Below are 20,244 nucleotides of genomic sequence, written 5' to 3'. Positions count from 1 at the left end.
CACCTCGTCCTGGGAGTGGAAGGTGGGGAGGATTGGGGTAGTCCCTAGTTTCTTGCAGAGTTCTGGGGCTGGCCTCTGAGAAAGTTCTGTTTCCTGCACAGAGGCTCTTTACCCTTACTGGGGAGTTCCATTGTGCAGTATGAAAAGGAGTACTTGTGGCACCTTAGAGACTAACCAATTTATTTGAGCATAAGCTTTCGTGAGCTACAGCTCACTTCATTGGATGCATACTGTGGAAAATACAGAAGATGTTCTTATACATACAAACCATGAAAAAATGGGTGTTTACCACTACAAAAGGTTTTCTCTCCTCCCACCCCACTCTCCTGCTGATAATAGCTTATCTAAAGTGATCACTCTCCTTACAATGTGTATGATAATCAAGGTGGGCCATTTCCAGCACAAATCCAGGGTTTAACAAGAACGTCTGGGGGCGGGGGGGGGGGAGGTAGGAAAAAACAAGGGGAAATAGGTTACCTTGCATAATGACTTAGCCTCTCCCAGTCTCTATTCAAGCCTAAGTTAATTGTATGCAATTTACAAATGAATTCCAATTCAACAGTCTCTTGCTGGAGTCTGGTTTTGAAGTTTTTCTGTTGTAATATCGCAACTTTCATGTCTGTAATCGCGTGACCAAAGAGATTGAAGTGTTCTCCGACTGGTTTATGAATGTTATAATTCTTGACATCTGATTTGTGTTCATTTATTCTTTTACGTAGAGACTGTCCAGTTTGACCAATGTACATGGCAGAGGGGCATTGCTGGCACATGATGGCATATATCACATTGGTGGATGTGCAGGTGAACGAGCCTCTGATAGTGTGGCTGATGTGATTAGGCCCTATGATGGTGTCCCCTGAATAGATATGTGGGCACAGTTGGCAACGGGCTTTGTTGCAAGGATAGGTTCCTGGGTTAGTGGTTCTGTTGTGTGGTATGTGGTTGCTGGTGAGTATTCGCTTCAGGTTGGGGGGCTGTCTGTAAGCAAGGACTGGCCTGTCTCCCAAGATTTGTGAGAGTGTTGGGTCATCCTTCAGGATAGGTTGTAGATCCTTAATAATGCGTTGGAGGGGTTTTAGTTGGGGGCTGAAGGTGACGGCTAGTGGCGTTCTGTTATTTTCTTTGTTGGGCCTGTCCTGTAGTAGGTGGCTTCTGGGAACTCTTCTGGCTCTATCAATCTGTTTCTTGACTTCCACAGGTGGGTATTGTAGTTGTAAGAATGCTTGATAGAGATCTTGTAGGTGTTTGTCTCTGTCTGAGGGGTTGGAGCAAATGCGGTTGTATCGCAGAACTTGGCTGTATCTCTTTTTCAGTGTCCGCAAAAAGAAAAGGAGTACTTGTGGCACCTTAGAGACTAACCAATTTATTTGAGCATAAGCTTTCGTGAGCTACAGCTCACTTCATCGGATGCATACTGTGGAAAGTGTAGAAGATCTTTTTATACATGCTTTGCTCAAATAAATTGGTTAGTCTCTAAGGTGCCACAAGTACTCCTTTTCTTTTTGCGAATACAGACTAACATGGCTGTTACTCTGAAACCTGTCATTTTTCAGTGTCCAGCATCAGCTGTGTCATAGGAAGGTGCAAAGAACCCCTGCACCAGGCTGTTAACGTACCTACCGGGAAAGAATCTTTCTAATGCTGTGCAGTATGAGGATTGGCTTGTGCTCTGAAACTTGGAGGTTTCCATCCTTCTCAGAGCTCCTGGATTTTTTTTCCTAACTGGATGTTCCTGGTATCCACATAAATGTCTAGTTCTTCTGTGAATCCATTTAACCTGCAGGGTTTGGGGTTTTGTTTTTTTGCCATGTCTCCACGTTGGTGCATTAGAAAAGAGGGATGTTCAATGTCACAGAGGGATGATCGGTGTTTTCCATACAGGTGGCTTTGATAATAATGAGAAAGTGCACATGAGGATCCTGCAGACCATCTACAAGAAACTAACAGGCTCCAGATTCGATTGTCCCCGCTACGGAGCCCACTGGGAAGAGCTGGGCTTTCAAGGTATGGTGAGGCAGTGAGGAGAGGGTGGGCTCTGTAGTGCAAAACTTTGAGGGTGGGGTCCCCTACTATCACTCCGGCCCTGTGGCTGAAGTGACCCAACACTGATTTAAAGGATTCTGGATTTGTTACCTCCATCTCCCTACAGCAGCTCTTCACTGGGTGGCTTTTTTTTTTTTTTTGCAGCTACTGATCTGGCATCTGTTGCTGTCTCAGCCAGCTGTCATTGGTGTGGCAGCTGGACAGTCAGATACCAGTTTCTGCTGCCACCACTGGCATAGCTACTAATTTCCCAATGACTGCTGGCCCAGTGAGATGCCACTGACGTAGCTGATTGACCATGTGTACCTGGTTGGCCACTGCTGCTTGTTGGTTAGTGATCTCTGAATAAAAAGCCCTTTCTGAGGGTTTGATTTAGTAGAGAGGCACTAGTTGCAACTCCATAGCTAAGGCTGCATTTCAGTTTGCATATAAAGCAGGGATTCAACCTCTGTTTTGTATATTAAAAAAATACAGCACTTATCTTCAGCTACAGAACAATTTTCTGAGACGTTACAAATAAATCCATTAATTAGAATTGCACTTGTATTAAAAACTGGATTCTTTAAGAAATTTAACATGTCAGTCTTTTCTTTGTCTGGAATGAGTTTAACAATGGAATAACACAGACTCTTAAACTCTCCACATAGTTAAAAGTTAATTAAACTCTTGTGCATAGCCTGCATTTGAAGAAATTAAGTTGTAATTAAGGAAAGTTGTTAATGATTGTTGTATCTAATTGCTATGATCATATGGAATATGGACAGACAAAAGGCTGGTCTATGCTACAAAGTTAGGTTGATGTAAGCCACCTTGCACTGACCTAGTTGTGCATGTGTCTACACTTAAATTTGGTTCCTACCGAGGTGAGCGCCCCATTGTAACATCACCTCCCTGAGCTATGTTTAGCCCTGGTCAATTAACCGAGGTTGATGCCGTGCAAGTGTAGACACGGCGTTACCTAACAGCCCTCTAGCAGCTGTCCAACAATTCTTGACCCTCACTGCTCTGGTCACAATTGTGAACTCCACTGCCAGGGGTCAGAGAGACCAGAGGGCCGGCTTTCCTAGCACCTTAATTGAATGCCTTTTCCTGATTGTCCAGTGCAATGACCACACCTAGCAGCTCTCCACTGTTGAGAGCAACTGCCCAGCCACCCATGCTGGCTATGCGCTCCAGACACACTCTGGCCTGGAATAGATATGGGATCTCCTTGGACTGTGGAGAGAAGAGGCTGTGCGGGCACAGCTATGGACCAGCTGAAGAAATGTGTAGATCTCGGAGCAGATTGCACGGGGATGCAGGAGAAGGGGTATGACAGGGATCAGCAGCTGTGCCACATGAAAGTGAAGGAACTGCGGCAGGCAAACTGGCAGGCCAGAGAGGCCAACAGTCAATCTAGTGATGAGCCACAGACCTGCTGCTTTTACAAAGAGCTGCATGCCATACTTGGTGGAGACCCTACCATCACCTCACAGAGCACTATAGGTACTGCTGAGGAGCCTGAGACACAGACCCCTGCCATGAACAGCAAAGAAGAGGAGGAGGATGGGAGACATGCAACCAGCAGGGTCCAGCTATGCCACAATCCAGGCCCTGTTTGAGACGCCCCCACAGTCCAGTCAGTCCTGGCACTTGCGCATGGGTGACCCAATGCTGGGGAAGGAACCTCGGGTAAGTGTGTAAATGTATTTCACGTTACAATGATGTACCGATAGTGCTCCCAACTTAGCAGGACACCGCTATCACCTTTTTGTTCATTTATTCTTGCCAGAAGAGGTAGCCGAACAACCAAGAGAGGTAGTTATTGGCTCTTCATTCCCCTGTGGAGTTAGGTGCAGGGTGCCATGCATAGCAGTTTGTTTCATGTACACAGGGGTGGTTGTTGAATCTTCCTGAGAGATCTTGATGAAATTTCCATGGCGGTATCTGTGGTCCTCTCCCAAAGATTTCTAGGATGGCAGCCTTTTTTCCTCTGCCGTAGGACACTTTCCCATGCCGATCGGCGATAACTTCAGCAGGCACCATTGCAGTAAACAGGCTAGCGGCATACGGGCTCAGGCAGCTCTGGGACGTCAGCAGCAGCTGTGTTTTCTGTGCCTTTGTTATCCTCAGGAGTGAGATGTCAGCTAAAATCACCACCGCCTGTGGAAAATGCTGCCAGTATTCAGCACCAGTGCCCTGTACTCCTAGTTTCATGCAACCGAGCAATTCCCTCCTAATTTCCCTCGCCCCTTGTGGGCCATAGTAACCACAGCTAGTGCTGTGAATGGCGCTGGGCACAAGCACTCCGAAGCAGAAGTGTCAATGTTTAAAACTTGGTCATGTTTAAAACTTTAGGGGAGCAAGGGAAAGGAGTTCTGAACCTTAACTTTTGCTTTCCTTTGTGACTATGCTAACAATGGTACCTCTGTATGCTTTATCTATAGACGCTGCCATGGCCTTGAGGGGTTCCCCCTCCACACCTGCAGAATGCTTGAAGTAAATGAGGAGAAAGAAGAGGACTCGGGATGATATGTTCAGTGAGATCCTGCAAGCCAGTGCTGCATCAGACTGTGAGCAGAGGGCCTGGAGGGTGAATGTTGCAGGCTGTAAGGAGAGGGAAAGAGTGGACAGGAGAGCGGTCCAGGAGTCCCAACAGTCAAAGGAGAGAGAGATGCACCAGGGCATAATGGGGCTTCTCTGGCAGCAAACACAGATGCTGCAGACATTTGTGGACCTACAGGTTCAACAATAATGGGCTCGCCTCCCTCTGCAGCCCTTAAAGAACTCCATTTTAGCACTTCCCTACATTCCCCCCCGCCCCAAACATTCCACCGGGCATCAGGTACCGCATCCCTACCCCTACTGCTTTACCAATGGACAGTAAGGACAACAACAGCAGCTTCACATACACTGGCCTGTGAGAGCCACAGTTGCTGTATGTGTAGCCAAAATGGACAGGAATGTTCTTTCTCCTTGTTAAGTTCTGTTCTGTTAATTTATTAGGGTTTTAATGTACGTGCTTTTAAATTGCACAGATTTTTTTTTTGCACTGGTTTTGTTACTCAATAAAATTATATTTTTTGGATAATAATTCATTTTTGTTAGTTCCCAACATGCGCTGCAGAATGCCTAGCAGTACTGAAAGCACCCACTTACTTTGTACAGTGTGACACAACTCATAGGATCAGTGACAAACACAGTGTAGTAATCATAAATGTACAGAAAGCACCGCAAAATTAATAGGTGCCTCAACAGTGTTCTAGTCATGGATGTACACCTAACAGGCCCCAAAACTTCAGGGCCAGGTAGAGCACAGTCCATCACAATGCATTATTGTGGCTTACTGGCAAAGGGTTCTTTCAAGGCTGCCTTCAGATGTATAGCTCCATGTTGAGCTCTTCTAATAGCCCTGGTGTCTGGCTGTTCAAATTCAGCAGACAGCAGCTCCACATCCACCTTTCTCCCTTTGCCTCACAGATAGTATGCAGGACACAGCAGGCAGCTATAACCCCTGGGATTTTTTTCTCACAGAGATCCAATCAGGTGAGTAAACAACGTCAGCGTCCCTTCAACTTACCAAAAGCCCATTCTGCATCAGCTGAGCTGACAGCTGAATCTTATCTTTGGTGCTGCCAAGGTGGCCAGTGTATGGCTTTATGAGCAAGGATAGGCTGGGTCCTCCAGGATCACTATGGGCATTTCAGCATCGCCAATGGTAATCCGCTGGTCATGAAAGAAAGTCCCTGCTTGCAGCTTTCTGAATAGTTCTGTGTTCTTAAAGATGCAAGAGTTATGCACCTTCCCTGACCAGCCAACATGGATGTCAGTGAAGTGTTTTAGTAATCAGCCAACGCTTGCATAACCATAGAAAAATAGCCCTTTCTGTTGATATACCCTGTGGCCAGGTGTGCTGGCTATTGCTGCACGACAGTTCAGGAACTCAGTTGCCACAAATCCATCCACGATGCCCTGCACGTTGCTGAGAGTCACAGTCCTGCATAGCAGGAGACAGTTCGTGACCCTGCATACGTGCATGACAACGGCCCCTCTGTGGATTTTCCAACTGCAGAATGATTTTCCCACTGACCTGTAGAAATCCAGCATTGCAAGTTTCCACAGTGTTATTGCCACTTGCTTCTCCACTGTCAGTGCAGGTCTCAGTTTGGTGTCGCTGTGCTGGAGGGCTGGTGTGAGAGTGGCGCACAGATCCAGGAATATGGCTTTTTGCAGCAAGAAGTTCTGCAGTCATTACTCATTCTATAAAAAAAACCTGCATTATGATGCGATCCCGCCAATCTGTGCCTGTTTTTTGAGCCCAGAAACGGCACTCCACTTTCTACAGCTGCTCAGTGAACGTCAATAACCACCTTGAATTGGCTTTCATTATGTCCCACAGCTATCTGTTGTCCATGAAAGCATCATGTTCGCTGCTGATTCAGTTCTTCTTGCCTCTCTGCAAAAACCAGAGGATCGTGTACCCTGTGCATGCAACCCTCATGACAATAACGCAGAGCTGTACAGGCTCCATGCTTCTGTCAGAGATGGCGAACAGAGAGGAGCGCCACGTGGGTTCCTGGGAGTTTTAAAAAAGGCATGAAAATGGTGGGATATGGGTGACATTCTGGGATGGCGAAAGTTGCGTGCTGGGAAGCTGACCCTTTGTTCCTGGCCACCCCTGTGTGGCTTGTTTCTGCCCCACCGTGAATTACCAAAATCTCCCAAGACACAGTGCGCTGGAAGGTGGTGGTTTGCAAAGTGCGATACCTACCCATGGTGCACCTCACTCTGCAGTGACACAAGCACTCCTGGTGAGTATGCACATCGCTGACACAAGGAGTCAAGTATACACGCGCACAAGTGGTATACTAACTGCAGCAGCTTTATGCCAGCATAATTTGAGTCGGCCAAAGTTTGTGGTGTAGATGTATCCTAAGGTAAACGACTTGGGCAACTGTTAAGTGACGTCGGCGCTAACTCACCAATCCTCACACTTCCTCTGTAGCTAATTTGCGTGTTGCGCTTCCATTAGTTGTACTTGCTGAGAGCAAATTAGTTCTCACTGCCTTGAATTCAGAGATTAACTCCCTGATATTGGTTTGAGTGGCCAGTTAATTTTCTTTAGTCTTGTTTGCTTTCCTGGTTTTGTAAGCCAGGACTTACTGGCAGACGTGGATTCCTTTTCATGCTACAAGCCTAAAATGCTCTTTGATGTTCCTTGTTTTAATTTTCAGGTTCTTTGGGAGGTATCCATCCTCTGGCCCCTGTGTGCTGCTTTTGGGGGTGGGGATTGAAGTGTGTTTAAGGAGAGAATGGAGGCAGCTTATTCTGCTGTCCCTTCAGAACCATAGATGCCTATTCAATTCTGTCAATACATTCGCCTACTATTCTGTGCTATAAAGCAACACCAGGGAAACTGCCGTGGGGTTTTTGTTTTCAGGAGAAGATGCCACGAATTCCTTTGCTGCCTTGTACTGTGTAGATGCTGCTGTTTGGCACAGGTTGTAGCAGATACTGCATGCCCTAAACAAGCTTGTGTCTTGTGCTCTTGCAATAAAAAATGCTTTTGTTTTTATACTTAAACTCCTTGCAGTCTTTGTCCTAGGTTACATAATAATACTAATAGCATGCTCTCATACAGCGTTTTTCATCCAGAGATCTTCAGGTGCTTTACAAAGAAGGTCATCTTTAGCCTCATTTTACAGATGGGGAAACTGAGGCAGAGAGCCGTGCAGTGACTTGCCCACGGTCACCCTGCAGGCCACTTGCAGAACTGGGACTAGAACCCAAGTCTCCTGAGTTTGTCCAGTTCTCTCTCCACTAGGCTGTACTGCTTCTGTTCTCTTGGACTAATTTCCATTACCTGAAAGTGGGTGAACTTGAATAGGACAGGATGGGACTAATCGGCATTGCATCTCTAGCATGGTGGTAGTGTGAGGAGGGTTGGCTGAATCAAAACAGGGGTAGGTAGTGGGTGACAGGCAGGGAAGACCATGACAGGTCCTTGCTGTGGCTGGAAAGGAGGATGGAAAGCAGTGGACAGGAGAGACGTAGAGCATTGATGATGAGAAACAGGGATTGATGCTTCTGCTTCTTCTGTAGTTATATCTGCCTATTTGCATATGCTAATCATAGTTCCCAGGAGAAAGTTTTCCTCAAACTTCTTGAAACCTTGTCCTCCCTTGATTTCCAGAACTTGGTCCTCTCCTGGTTCTCCTCCCTCTAATTGGTCTTTCAACATGTCCTTTGGAAGATTCTCCTCATCCCCTGTCCAACTTTTTATGGGGGTTCCACAATTCTCTGTTCTTGGTCCTCTCCTCTTCTCCCTCTACACCTTGTCTCTGGGTGATCTCATTCACAAGCATAGCTTCAGCTACCATCTCTATGCTGATGACCCTCAAATATACCTCTTCGCTCCAGATCTGCCTCCTGTCCACATGAAAACTCTGGCCTTCCTCTGACATCTCCTTGTGGATGTCCAGTCATTAGCTTAAGTTCAACATGACCAAAACAGAGCTGCTGATTTAACCGATGGGTCCTCCCCATTCCCTGCGTTTCCCTGTGGACAACCCTACCATTCTCGCTGCTTCTCAGACCTGTAACTTGGATGTCATCGTCAACTCGGCCGCTTCTCTAGATCTTCATCCTCAGGCTGTGTGAGTGGCCTGCCTTATCCACCCACACAGGTAAAACTCTCATTGTCTCACATCATCAACTACAACCTCCTCCTCTCTCTGGCCTTGGTATCTCCCATCTTTCCCCCTCTTCAAAACACTGCTGTAAAGATCGCTTTTGTGGCTTGTCACATTGACTGCATCGCTCCTCTCTGTGTCCCACCACTGGCTGCCCCTTCTCCTTCCGGTCAAACACAAACTACTTGTCTTCCCTTATACCTAACCAGCCACTGTCTTCTGTCTGGTATCAACGTGTTCATCACGCCTCTGCTTTGCTAATGATGCCAGCTTTCATAGCTCATCTGTGGCGTTTTCCAACAAGCACCTTGGGAGGCTCTCTCATGGTGCTCCCGTGCATGAGGGGCTCCTTATGCCTATTCAGAAAAGCCACTTCCATCAAATCCCTCCATCATGCTCTCCTCTGCCATGAAGCCTAAAAAAAACTTGACAGCTGGTGTGCTGAGACCACTGGTCATCTTTTAACTATTGTTTCCTTGTGCTCCCTTATCTGTCTATGTGTATCCACCTGTTGTCTCTCATCATGTACTTGGATTAGAAGCTCTGTGGGGCAGGGTCCTGCTCTTTGTATGTATGTTCCTGAACATCGGCAGCCATGTTGCACTTTTGTTGGTTGATGGAGTTACTTCGGCTTGACTGTCAGCAGCAGATCCTACCTTAATGTCGACGACATCTGAGAGTTGGACTACTGTCAGTATTTTCCCCCTGTCTGTATGAGGCTTGGCTGCTTTCACTTGTCACAGTGACACACACAGGGGTCATTGGCACAGCAGCTCGAGGTGGAATTTCCTGCGGGGGTAGACGTGTGCATGCGAGCGTTTGATCTTGCTAACATGCTACAAATGGCAGCTTAGTGGCAGTGCGGGCAGTGGGATGGGCTAGCTGCTCACGTACATACCTAGGATCTCCTACAGGATTGCACTCGGGGGGCTAGGCTGTCTCGCTGCCTGCACCACCATGGCAGAGCTGCTATATTTAGTGTAAGAGCTTGATCTGCACTAGTGTGCACATGTCTACCCAAGCTGGAAATTCACCTCCAGCGCCAGTCCCCTCTGTGTGATGTTTGGCCCGTGTTGGGTAGGCCAAGGTTATGAACAGCTTCTTCCCATGTCTGTTTTGAGCCTGCTGGGACACGACTATCTTCTTGGATGTTCACGACACTCTCTCCATGCAGTCTTCCGTAGAGAACAATTTTAGGCAGCTGGGACAGGGATCATCTGGACATCTAGCAAGATGGCCCAATCATTGGAGTTGGGACCTTTTGATGATTGTAGTCACTTTCAGTCTTCTACAGATGTAATTCTGTCATCATCTACCCATCTTCGCCATGCCTAGGATATGGCCCAAGCATGTCATCTCCAATGTTTGCAGCTTTTGCTCCAGACACTTTGTCAGTACCTACGTTTCACAACCATAAAGTAACATGCAACACTCATTGTACCCACATTAATCTGATTTTAGCTGTCGTGGACAGCTGAGTTAAGGTTCTAAGCATTTTATTTAGGCACGCAAACATTCTGCAGTTTACTAAAACAATCCTCTGAATTTGTAAACTCACGAGGTTTTGCTCGAAGAATTCAGTGGGGTCTTATGTAAAAATGATCTCCAATTATCCAGAGTCTTCCAGGCTAGATAGGATGGAGAAGAGCTGAATTCTATAATCTAAAAAATAAGCATTAAAAAAAAAAAGCTTTAGCACCCTGCCTACCAAACAACAAAATGCAATCACCTCATTAGTCATCATAAAAACACAAAGCAAACAAAGCACGAGCCCCTCTTTTTCTCCATTTGGTCTCCAAATGGCTCGCTACTTCCTGTTTTTAATGGCCCTAGGCACATCCCAGAATCCTTTGCTAGCTGGTGTGGCAACTCTTCTGAAGCATCAAGTGGCTAAAAAGCATTCTGGTGCGAGCTTGGGCCTGAGCCCACTGGAGAGGAAAGTTGGTCTGCAAATGGTGGATCGATAGAGGAGAGAGGTTGTGACCCCTCTACTGCCTGGCTTCATGGAGCAGTGCAGGGAGCCTGCCCTGGCGTCCAGTTAACTTCTGCTGGGTGTGAAAACTGGAGAGCAAGAGCAGCTGCGGGCAGGTCCAGGGAGATGAGGGAGACAATATATTCGGTGCCCAGTTGCAGCAAAATGGTGAATTCCATGGTGGAAATGCAGAATTCAGTGACAGGTTGGGGGAAAATGCCAATTCCATGAGATGAATGGGGCAGTTCACACCACTTAGAGCCGTTGTCACAGGCTGACTGCAAATTCAGGCTGGTATCACTGGCTCAGTTAATGCGTGGTAGATACTTTTGAGGTTTTCTCAGCAACTATAAGGACTGGCAATGGAGTTTGTCAGAATATACATCATGCTCCAAAGCAGGCACGTAATAGGACAGGGAGAGCAAATACTGAGTGATTCAGGACAGGAACATGCATGGCTTACCTGGCTGTATGTTTTTATATTAAAGGTATGGATCCTGGGACAGACCTGCGTGGGACTGGATTGCTCGGGTTAATGCAAATTCTATATTTTGTAATGGACTCTCAGACATTACCCCTAGCTCGAGATGTTTTCAAGCTGTCCCAGCATGAATCACAGGCATGTCCTTCCCTCTTCAACTCTGACTCTGGATTGGTATTTATTTATTATTATTAAACTTCAGGGAAAGGTAACCATGGAATCCTGCTTTTCGATTGGCTGCTAGGAAAACTCTTTCACGTCCCAGATTCTCTGCTTCATCCAGTTTCTGATCAATAGTGCTGTCTTTCCACAGCCCTGAAAGACGTTGGCTACTCTGCACCTTGAATAAATCTGACGATGTCAATTCCACAGCCTCCCTTTAGCCAAACTTTAGTCCCATTAGCCAAACAATTCTCACTTATAAAACATTCCCCATGGTACATGTTAATTTCCTTCACTTGTTTTACACCCATCATTGCTTATTTTGTTTTGGTGAGGGAGAAGATGTTTTAATCAAAGACAGGCCCAAATTGTATCCCAGAACCAAACCCCAGCTCTGTTTGGTCATAGGCTCTTCAGTCAAGCAGACAAAGCTATAACCTGATCCAATGGCTGGAAGTTGAAACTAGACAAATTCAGACTGGAAATAAGGCGCTAATTTTTAACAGGGAGAGTAACTAACCATTGGAACAATTTACCAAGGGCCGTGATGGATTCTCCATCAGTGCAATTTTTAAATCAGGATTGAAGGTTTTCCTAAAAGATCTGCTCTAGGAATTATTTTGGGGGAATTCAATGGCCTGTGTTATACAGGAGGTCGGACTAGAAGACCACAATGGTCCCTTCTGGCCTAGGAATCTATTAATCCAGATCCAGACTTTATATCTTCATAATGGGAATGGGTGGAACGAAACCCTCAGATTAAAATGTGCGTTCAATAACTGGAGCCAAACTCCGGGTCAGGGCTGATTGGGTTTGGCCCAATGGAAAGATAGGTTTGAGCTGCCAACTCTGACCCGAGTCTGTATCTGTATTTATTGATATCACCAGAGTGCCTAGGAACCCCAGTCATGGATCAGGGCCCCACTGTAGTAGATGCTGTACAAACCAAACCAAAAGACGGCCGCTGCCCCAAAGAATTTACAATATCCAGGGTTTAGATCTGGGCCCATCTCTAACTATAACAGACCTAAGGAAGGGCATTGTCCAGGTGCTGGAGGGAAGAGGGGCCTTATCCAGGAGAACAGGGGCGGAATCACTGATTTCATTCTGTTTCTTTTCCAGAATTTCCCTTTCTGTGTCATGTCTATAAATATCACTCGCATCGTGATCCAGGCCCTGAGGGAAGAGCATCTTTCTCGGTGAGTTCACAGCCCATTGTGGCCCTAGAGCCTGTGTGTAGACCCCAGGCTGCATTACGAAAGGCTCATCTACACTTCATGTACCACCATGCCAGGAGACCCAATTACCTCTTGGTTTTGAGGTGCTGCTTTGTAGCGCAGGCCAGCCTGAAATGTGAGCACATGCAGAGAGGAAAGAGTTGTACCCCAGTAAAGCAGGCAGGGACTTTCTACTTAGCTTTGCATCTGGAAGTAAAGGCATTGTTTATCCAAGGGTATTGCGTATGCTGAAGGATTGCTTCTGTCTCTGGCTCAGACAGGTTGCATGCGTCAGGCTGTATATGTATTTAGCACTCTTATACATAAATGAGTGTGTGTTCCAGTGTCTGATGTGGCTTGATACTGAGGAGAATTGGAGCACTGCAGGACTGGGGTTATATCCAGGCACTGGTATAGTTAGTTATTTAGGTTAGTCAAGTGCAGAGAGGCCTACAGAGAACTTCAGTGGGACTTAATTTGGGCATCATGATGGCAGATGATTTGCGACGTTGACAGATGCAAAGAAATATTTGACCCTGGAGGTAGGGATAAAATCAGAAAGGCAAAGCCACAGAATGAGTTACAACTAGCAAGGGATATAGGAGTCAATAAGAAGAGGTTTTATAAGTACTTTAGGAGCAAGAGAAAGATGAAGGAACATGTAGGTCCACTACTTAGCAGGGAAGGAGAGCTAATAATGGACAACACCAGGAAGGCTGAGCTGTTCAATGCCTATATTGCTTCAGTTTTCACTGAAAAGGTTAATTGTTGACCAGATACTTAACACAATTAATATTAACCACATGGGGGAAGGAACACGCCACAACAGGGAAAGAATGGATTAAAGAATATTTAGATAAATTAGATGTGTTCTAGTCAGCTGGGCCCATTGAAATTCACCCTGGGGTATTCACCCTGGAAACTAGCTAAAGAAATTCACCCTGGGAACTAGCTAAAGCAATCTCAGAACCATTAGCAATTATCTTGGAGAACATTTGGAGAATGGGTGAGGTCCCAAAGGACTGGAGAAGAACAAACATAGTACCTATCTTTAAAAAGGGGAACAAAGAGACCTTACAGACCTGTCAGCCTAACTTCTCTGGAACAAATAATTAAACAATCAGTTATGCACCTTGAGGATTATAGGGTTATAAGGGATAGCCAGCATGGATTTGTCAAGAACAAATAATGCCAAACCAACCTGATTTCCTTCTTTGAGAGAGTTACAGGCCTAGTGGATGGGGGGAAGCAATAGATGTGATATATCTTGATTTTAGTAGGCTTTTCACACAGTCCTACATGACACTCTCATAAACAAACTAGGGAAGTGTGATCTAAATGAAATTACTATACGGTGGGGGCAAAACTGATTGAAAAACTGTCCTCAGAGTAGTTATCAAGGGTTCACAATCAAACTGGGAGGACGTGTGTACTGAAGACCTGTATAGTTCAGTCCTGGGTCTGATATTATTCAACATTTTCATTAAAGACTTAGATAATGGAGTAGAGAAATGCTTTTAAAATTTGCAGATGCCATCAAGCCGGGAGGGGTTGCATGTACTTTGAAGGACAGGAGTAGAGAACAGAATGACCTTAACAAATTGGGGAATTGGTCTGAAATCAACAAGATGAAATTCAATAAAGACAAGTGGAAAGTACTGCACTTACAGAGGAAAAAATCAAGTGTACAGCTACAAAATGGGGAATAATTGGCTAGGTGGTGAGTACTGCGGAAAAGGATCTGGGGATTATAATGGATCGCAAATTGAGTATGAGCCAAGACTGTGATCAAGTTGTGAAAAAGGCTAATATGCTCCTGGAGTGTATCAACAGGAGGTAATTGTCTACTCAGCTCTGGAGAAACCGCAGCTGGAGTATTGGGTCCAATTCTGGGTGCCACACTTTCAGAAAGATGTGGACAAATTGGAGAGAGCCCAGAAGAGGGCAACAGGAATGGTAAAAGGGTTAGTAAATCTGACTTGTGAGGAAAGGTTTAAAAACCTGTGCCTGTTTAATCTTGAGAAAAGAAGACTGAGTGGGACATGAGAGAGACAAGGTAGGTCAGGTAACGTCTCTTATCGGACCAACTCCTGTTGGTGAGAGAGACACATTCCTGAGCTTAACCGCTCTTCTTCAGGCCTGGGAAAATATACTCAGAGTATCACAGCTAACTACAATGGAACAGATGGTTTGGCATAAGTACTTAACGCACATTTCAAGGGATGCTTCAAGGTGAAATGGTCCCTGCTCTGACAGTACCGCACGGGGACGTGAGAACAGACTTCAGATATATGAAGGGCTGTTATAAAGAGCGCTGTGATGAATTGTTCTCCATGTCCACTGAAGGTGGGGCAAAAAGCAACGGACTTAATCTGCAGCAAGGGAGCGTTAGGTTAGAAGTTAGGAAAACACTTTCTAACTCTGAGGGCAGTTAATGTTGGAATAGGGCATCAAGGGAGGCTGTAGAATCCCCGTCGTTGGAGGTTTTTAAGAACAGGTTAGACAAACGCCGGTCAGGGATGGTCTAGATGCATTTCCTCTTGCCTTAGTGTTGGGGGATAGGCTGGATGACCTCTCACGGTCACTTCCAGCTCTACATTGCCATGATTCAGACACTTCGCAATGTTCTAAATGCAGTGGAAAGGAACCTGGGTATCATTGCAGGCGGGCCAACAGAGAGCTGTGGTCCACATATAGCCGTGGTGCTCAGAGTTACAGTCGTTAATGTCAGCAAAAAGAGTATTGGAAGAGAGAAAAAACCTCATGCTTCAGGACTTAAGCCAATCTCTGTTAGAGATCAGGGTGAGACCTAATGTGGGGGCACGTCATCCCCCGTCTGCTATTGCAGGCTTCTTACCCCTTCCTCCGAGGCATCCATGGTGCTGCCATTGTCCATGTTGGGAAACTGGGCTAGATGGGCTTTGGGTCTGATTCAGTGTGGGGGTCCCTGTGATGCTGAAAATTAAGCTTAAAAAAAAAAATCAGTGGCAGCATCCAAGCATGGGAAACTTCTGCTGGAAAGGTTAAAGTTTGTCAAAGGTATAAACGGTTCTAAAGGGGGGTTCTAACAGACAGTGTTAGGCTGATTTAATAATAGCCATTGCAACTACTGTACCACTTATTCAAGAGGGAACTTGTTTCCTTCATTAACTCCCTGTGTTCGCAGGGCCATGCAGGAACGAATCTCTGGCTGGCGTAAATCTCTCTTTCAGGTGGATCTCTAGGGCGGTGTTTCTGTAGCTCTTGCCTCTGGATTTGCTGGGAAGGCAGAGAGTAGAGATAAGCATTCCCATCCTTGTCTCTTTCAGAGAGTGTAACCGCAGACAGCAGGTCATTGCAGTGCTGAACGATTTGTATGTGGCCACCTCTCTGCGCCTCTACGTCATCTGGAAAACACAACAGAAAACAATTTCTGACTCTGGCTTTGTTCTAAAAGGTGCGTTTCCCTGCATCTTTTCTAAGCAAGGGACAATAACTTGAAGGTATGCAGGACAAACACTGCTTGTTTCATACACCATTTGTGAGAGACTGGCCTGCCGACACCCAAGCTAGGCATAGAGGAGGGAGTCTTCATTAACTCTTGGTTCAGAGTCATTGGGCTTTAAAAGATCCTGTACCCAAGGTAACTGGGATTTTAATAGCCACATGGGATTGTCTGTAGCCCCACCTAATCACCTCTGATCATGTGTTGTAATTACAGTGGCTGCTCTTTAGGGATAGGGCTTTTTAAGAATACGTTTTGGAAAACGTAGTGTTTATTATGGAGGGGGGTGGGTGATGCTAAGACTTCACTACACCTTGCTTTAGGCTGCGCCTCTGCTCAGACAGAGAAGGCTCTCTGCGTGTTACATGATTGCAAAATACAGAGGTTGGCCGCTAGCTACAAGGGAAAAGTTAAGGGGGTGATGTAACCTGGCCGACGTAGTGGAAGGTGTATGTGAGTAGAGAAGTAGAAGTTATATATTTTAGGTGTGGTGTTAACTCATTTCCTTGCTTGTGTGGTTTTCTGCCAAGTATGTTTGTGTGGGTGTTCATGTGGGTGTGAAATTTCAATGTTTCACCCTTAATTGTAAGCCAAGTTGGCAGTGAGGCCTATGATTAAGGTTGCTTAACACTTTCCATAAGACCCTGTTTTCATTTGGTTAAGACTTTACCAAGCTTGAATTATTTGGGCTGAAATTTTCCAAAGCAGGTTTCTGCCTTGAGCTGAATTTTTTTTTTAAATAGTTCAACCATTTCTTAGGTGAATATTTGTGAGGCTTTCAGATATTACAGCGATGAGCACCCAAAAAAACCCAGGAGGAAATTAGCCATCATGTGCTCCCTGTAGGGTTGGAGTGGTGTGCATCAAATTAGACCTGCGGCATTCACTAAATCGGATAAAAAGAAATCTTGAATAGCCACCCATTCACTGAGTGAGGCCAGGGTCCTGTGGAAGAAATAGGATGTAATCATGTAATTAAGGACTGTATCATAATGTCTACAACACAAGCGGGCTGAATTAAGGTGTCGTGGGGCAACCTTAATTCAACCATTTCTTAACTTTTCTGTGCTTGACTTTACAACCTGATTAACAATTTTTTAATGTATTTTTAATGTAATTATATATGTTGTAGCACTGGGCCTTAGCTACAGCAATCAACCCTATTTTCTTTCTGTAAAAACCAAATCAGAGGCACAGCAGGGTAATTTATCTCTGAGCGCAAAAAATAAAAAGAGGGTAAAATCTGCCTGGTGAGCAGCAAGATGGTTGTGTTTAGTAGGGCTGAAAAAGCATCTTCAAAAAGTGAAGCTTGGGTCACCACAAATGCATCCGATGAAGTGAGCTGTAGCTCACGAAAGCTTACGCTCAATTAAATTGGTTAGTCTCTAAGGTGCCACAAGTCCTCCTTTTCTTTTCACAAATAGTTTGGGGTTTCTCCCCCATCCCCACCCATGTGGTCTATGCTCTTCCCTGGAGACCTGGGGCTTTCCCATCTGTTATGATCCATTGGGTGTATTTCAGTTGGTTTCAGGGTGAGACCCCAAGCTTGGACAATGAGGAAATGATTTTTCCAAAGATGTTTTATAGCTACAAGTTCCAGCCCTTCATAGCCATTGTGGTTACATGCTCTGTCCTGAGAGAGAAGCACATGCCTAAGGAGACACTGGACCAAACTCTAGGGGTAAAGCTTAAAAATATACCAGAATAGTGTTACTCCAGAAAACACGTGGGGCTCAGGCTGCCCCATCTCCATCCCAGTGTCGTGTCTTTTTATGTTGATACTAGATTTTTTTCCCTCCCCTCCGTTTTCCCAGACCTGGAGGCATTTGCCAAAAAGAAACCGAAGCAGCTTCTGAGATATTTGGAGATCTACATGAGTGGGAGAGCTGTGTCAGTAATAGATGGTGGTTTTCAACACCCTTCTCCCTCTTCCGGTGTACGCAGTCCCAGCCTCAACTCTGCCGTCGGCAACAGCAGCAAAGAGATAAACTTCACAGGAGTGTGCGACCCGCAGGTCGAGATGGAAGGAGAGGCCCGGCTGATCTGAAACCAAGGCAACTCCGCCGGCTGGGAAGATTCTTGTAAGACACCGATAGACACTCCCGTTGGCAGATCTCATTAGTGGCTGCTAGTCCCCTGCCCATCTGTTCACAGTCACTTGTGAAGGGCTGGGAGGTCTGAGATGGTTCTAGAGTAAGTGCAGTATCCAAGCCGCTAGGCCAGATGTCGTGGGACACGCCCGGGGGAAGTTGGTGGAGTTTGCGATGGAGACCTAGATGCCCTACTTCATTGTAGATGCTTCAGTTCTCAAGAGTGAGTTTGTGAGAGGCTTTAAGGAGCCCAAGCTGTTGTTGCTGAACCGTGAGGGAGGTGAGCAATTGAAGCAAACTGCAGGCCTGAATTCCCTTCAGCTAGGATTCTCCTAGGGGGAGTTAGCAAGTGGGTAGGAGATGCGAAGCTGGCGAGGTGTGTGTTTTATTCCAGCCATCGGGCTAGATGGGCCCAGAGTCTCCGTTGACGGCACCCACTGAGAATGTGGCTCACGGTTTGTAGGGGATCATCAGCGTTAAGCACTAGATGTGCTGGAATTGGGGTTGGTCGGTCTGTCTGGCTATCATAGGCCATTGCTGTACCATCCGAGCACCTCACGCTATTTAATGTATTTGTGCTCACGCCCCTCCCCTTCAGGCTGGGCAGTGCTGTTGTCCCTATCTTACAGATGGGACCTGAGGCCCAGAGAAACTTGTGACGTGCCCAGGGTCACACAGGAAGTGTGTGGCAGAGCAGGGGATGGAACCCAGTCTCCGGAGTCCAAGGGTATTGTCCCAATCAGTGCACAGTAAGGTCCAGCTGTATGTGCCGGTGAGACGTTCTCCCTTGTAGTGTCATGTGGTAGCTGAACAGTTCAAGCCCCCTGCGGTTTGGGCTTCCCTACTCCAAGTTAATGCTGTTCGTACCGTCCCTGCTTCTCCTTCTGTGCATCTGCTCAGGAGTCTTCATCCAGAGTCTCAGTAAAGAATGATGAGCTTTACTGAAACTCGGAATGGGCAAGATCTGTCTGGATTAGGGCCTGAGAGAGCAATAGTGAGACGCAGACCCCTGGCTTCCAGCATTGCCACCGGCTATCAGTTCAGACACTCCTGACTCTTGAGCAAAGTACAGGAGAGACATGGTCATTCAGGTACATGGCATCCACCTGGATAGCTGCGGGTGGGCGCTCCAGCCTATGGGGGTACATCTGCACTGTGTTGTACACCCGGGTCTGTGGGAGCCAGGCTTTTGTACTCTTTTTCTAAGCCCATGCCTGAGCTTCCACACTGCGTTGTAAACCTGGGTTTACAGTTGCTGGACCTGAGTCTCACACCCGTGCTAATGCATCCATAGTGCATGACGCAGACCGTCTGCAGCTTGACCTGCGTCCACGCTTCACAATGACAGGGATTGGATCCGAATCACAGTCGGACATGGGCTCTGACCCACCTCCCTTAGTAGGGTCCGAGGACCCGGGGCCTGAGTGCCTGCTGACCTGAGTCAGACTGATCTGTGTGTGAACAGAAAGGGGGGTTGGGCTCAAACCAGAGTCAAAGTTTGGGCTTAGCGTGCCTGAGGTATACACCGCAATAAAACATCTACACCTGACCCGTGTCAGCCGACTCGGGCTGCAGGTTTATAAAATTGCTGTGTAGACATTTGCAATCAGGTCCAGCCCAAGCCTGAACGTCTACACTGCAAGCGTATAGCTCTGCAGCCTGAGTCCCGCAAGCCCAAGCCAGCGGATGTGAGCCAGCCGCGGGTGTGTTATTGCCGTGTAGACATACCTTGAGAGAGTAAGGCAGGGAGGAGCTGGGGCAGGGAGAGCAGTCCCCATAGGCAGCTCCGGGGGGGATACATGGACGTAACACTAGAGTTATGATTACAAGAGAATTCCCTGTATTGTTTGGGCTCAGAAATTTCCGAAGTTCTTTGCACCCCTGGCTGGGTCTCAGCTCAAAGGCGAATATTTGCTGGAAAGTTTCAGGGAATTCCTGTTCAGACATTTTTGAATGATTGACAGAGAACAGATTTGTCAGCTTTACGCTTGTCCCCGCCCAAAAATGCTTGCTCCACAGAAACGCCAGAGTTGCCAACTCTCGTGATTTTATCACGAGTCTTGTGCTATTTGGTGTACTGATCAGCACGAGTTCAAAGGGAGTTAGGTGCCCAGGTGCTTTTGA

At 46.5% G+C, this 20,244-nt stretch overlaps 1 protein-coding gene across 8 annotated transcripts in view; it reads left to right on the top strand.

Annotated features, from left to right (window-relative positions):
• The window catches only part of ELMOD3 (ELMO domain containing 3), a 72,895-nt gene extending 53,163 nt beyond the window's left edge, over nucleotides 1-19,732 (top strand). For 6 of the 8 annotated variants that reach the window (XM_073325441.1, XM_073325440.1, XM_073325439.1 and 3 more), the window contains 5 exons: nucleotides 1,882-2,004; nucleotides 11,175-11,305; nucleotides 12,452-12,528; nucleotides 15,855-15,982; nucleotides 17,845-19,732. In XM_073325441.1, the coding sequence (XP_073181542.1) occupies nucleotides 1,882-2,004; nucleotides 11,175-11,305; nucleotides 12,452-12,528; nucleotides 15,855-15,982; nucleotides 17,845-18,077 (692 nt within the window). In that variant the 3' untranslated portion in view covers nucleotides 18,078-19,732. Of the gene's footprint in view, nucleotides 1-1,881; nucleotides 2,005-11,174; nucleotides 11,306-12,451; nucleotides 12,529-15,854; nucleotides 16,029-17,844 lie in introns of all 8 variants that reach the window. The other 2 variants (XM_073325446.1, XM_073325445.1) reach the window with 2 other exon arrangements.
• Nucleotides 19,733-20,244: the final 512 nt, after the last annotated feature.

This window comes from Lepidochelys kempii, chromosome 26 (assembly GCF_965140265.1).
Source record: "Lepidochelys kempii isolate rLepKem1 chromosome 26, rLepKem1.hap2, whole genome shotgun sequence".
Classification (NCBI taxonomy): Eukaryota; Metazoa; Chordata; order Testudines; family Cheloniidae; genus Lepidochelys; species Lepidochelys kempii.
This window is presented reverse-complemented; position numbering and strand designations above follow the sequence as displayed.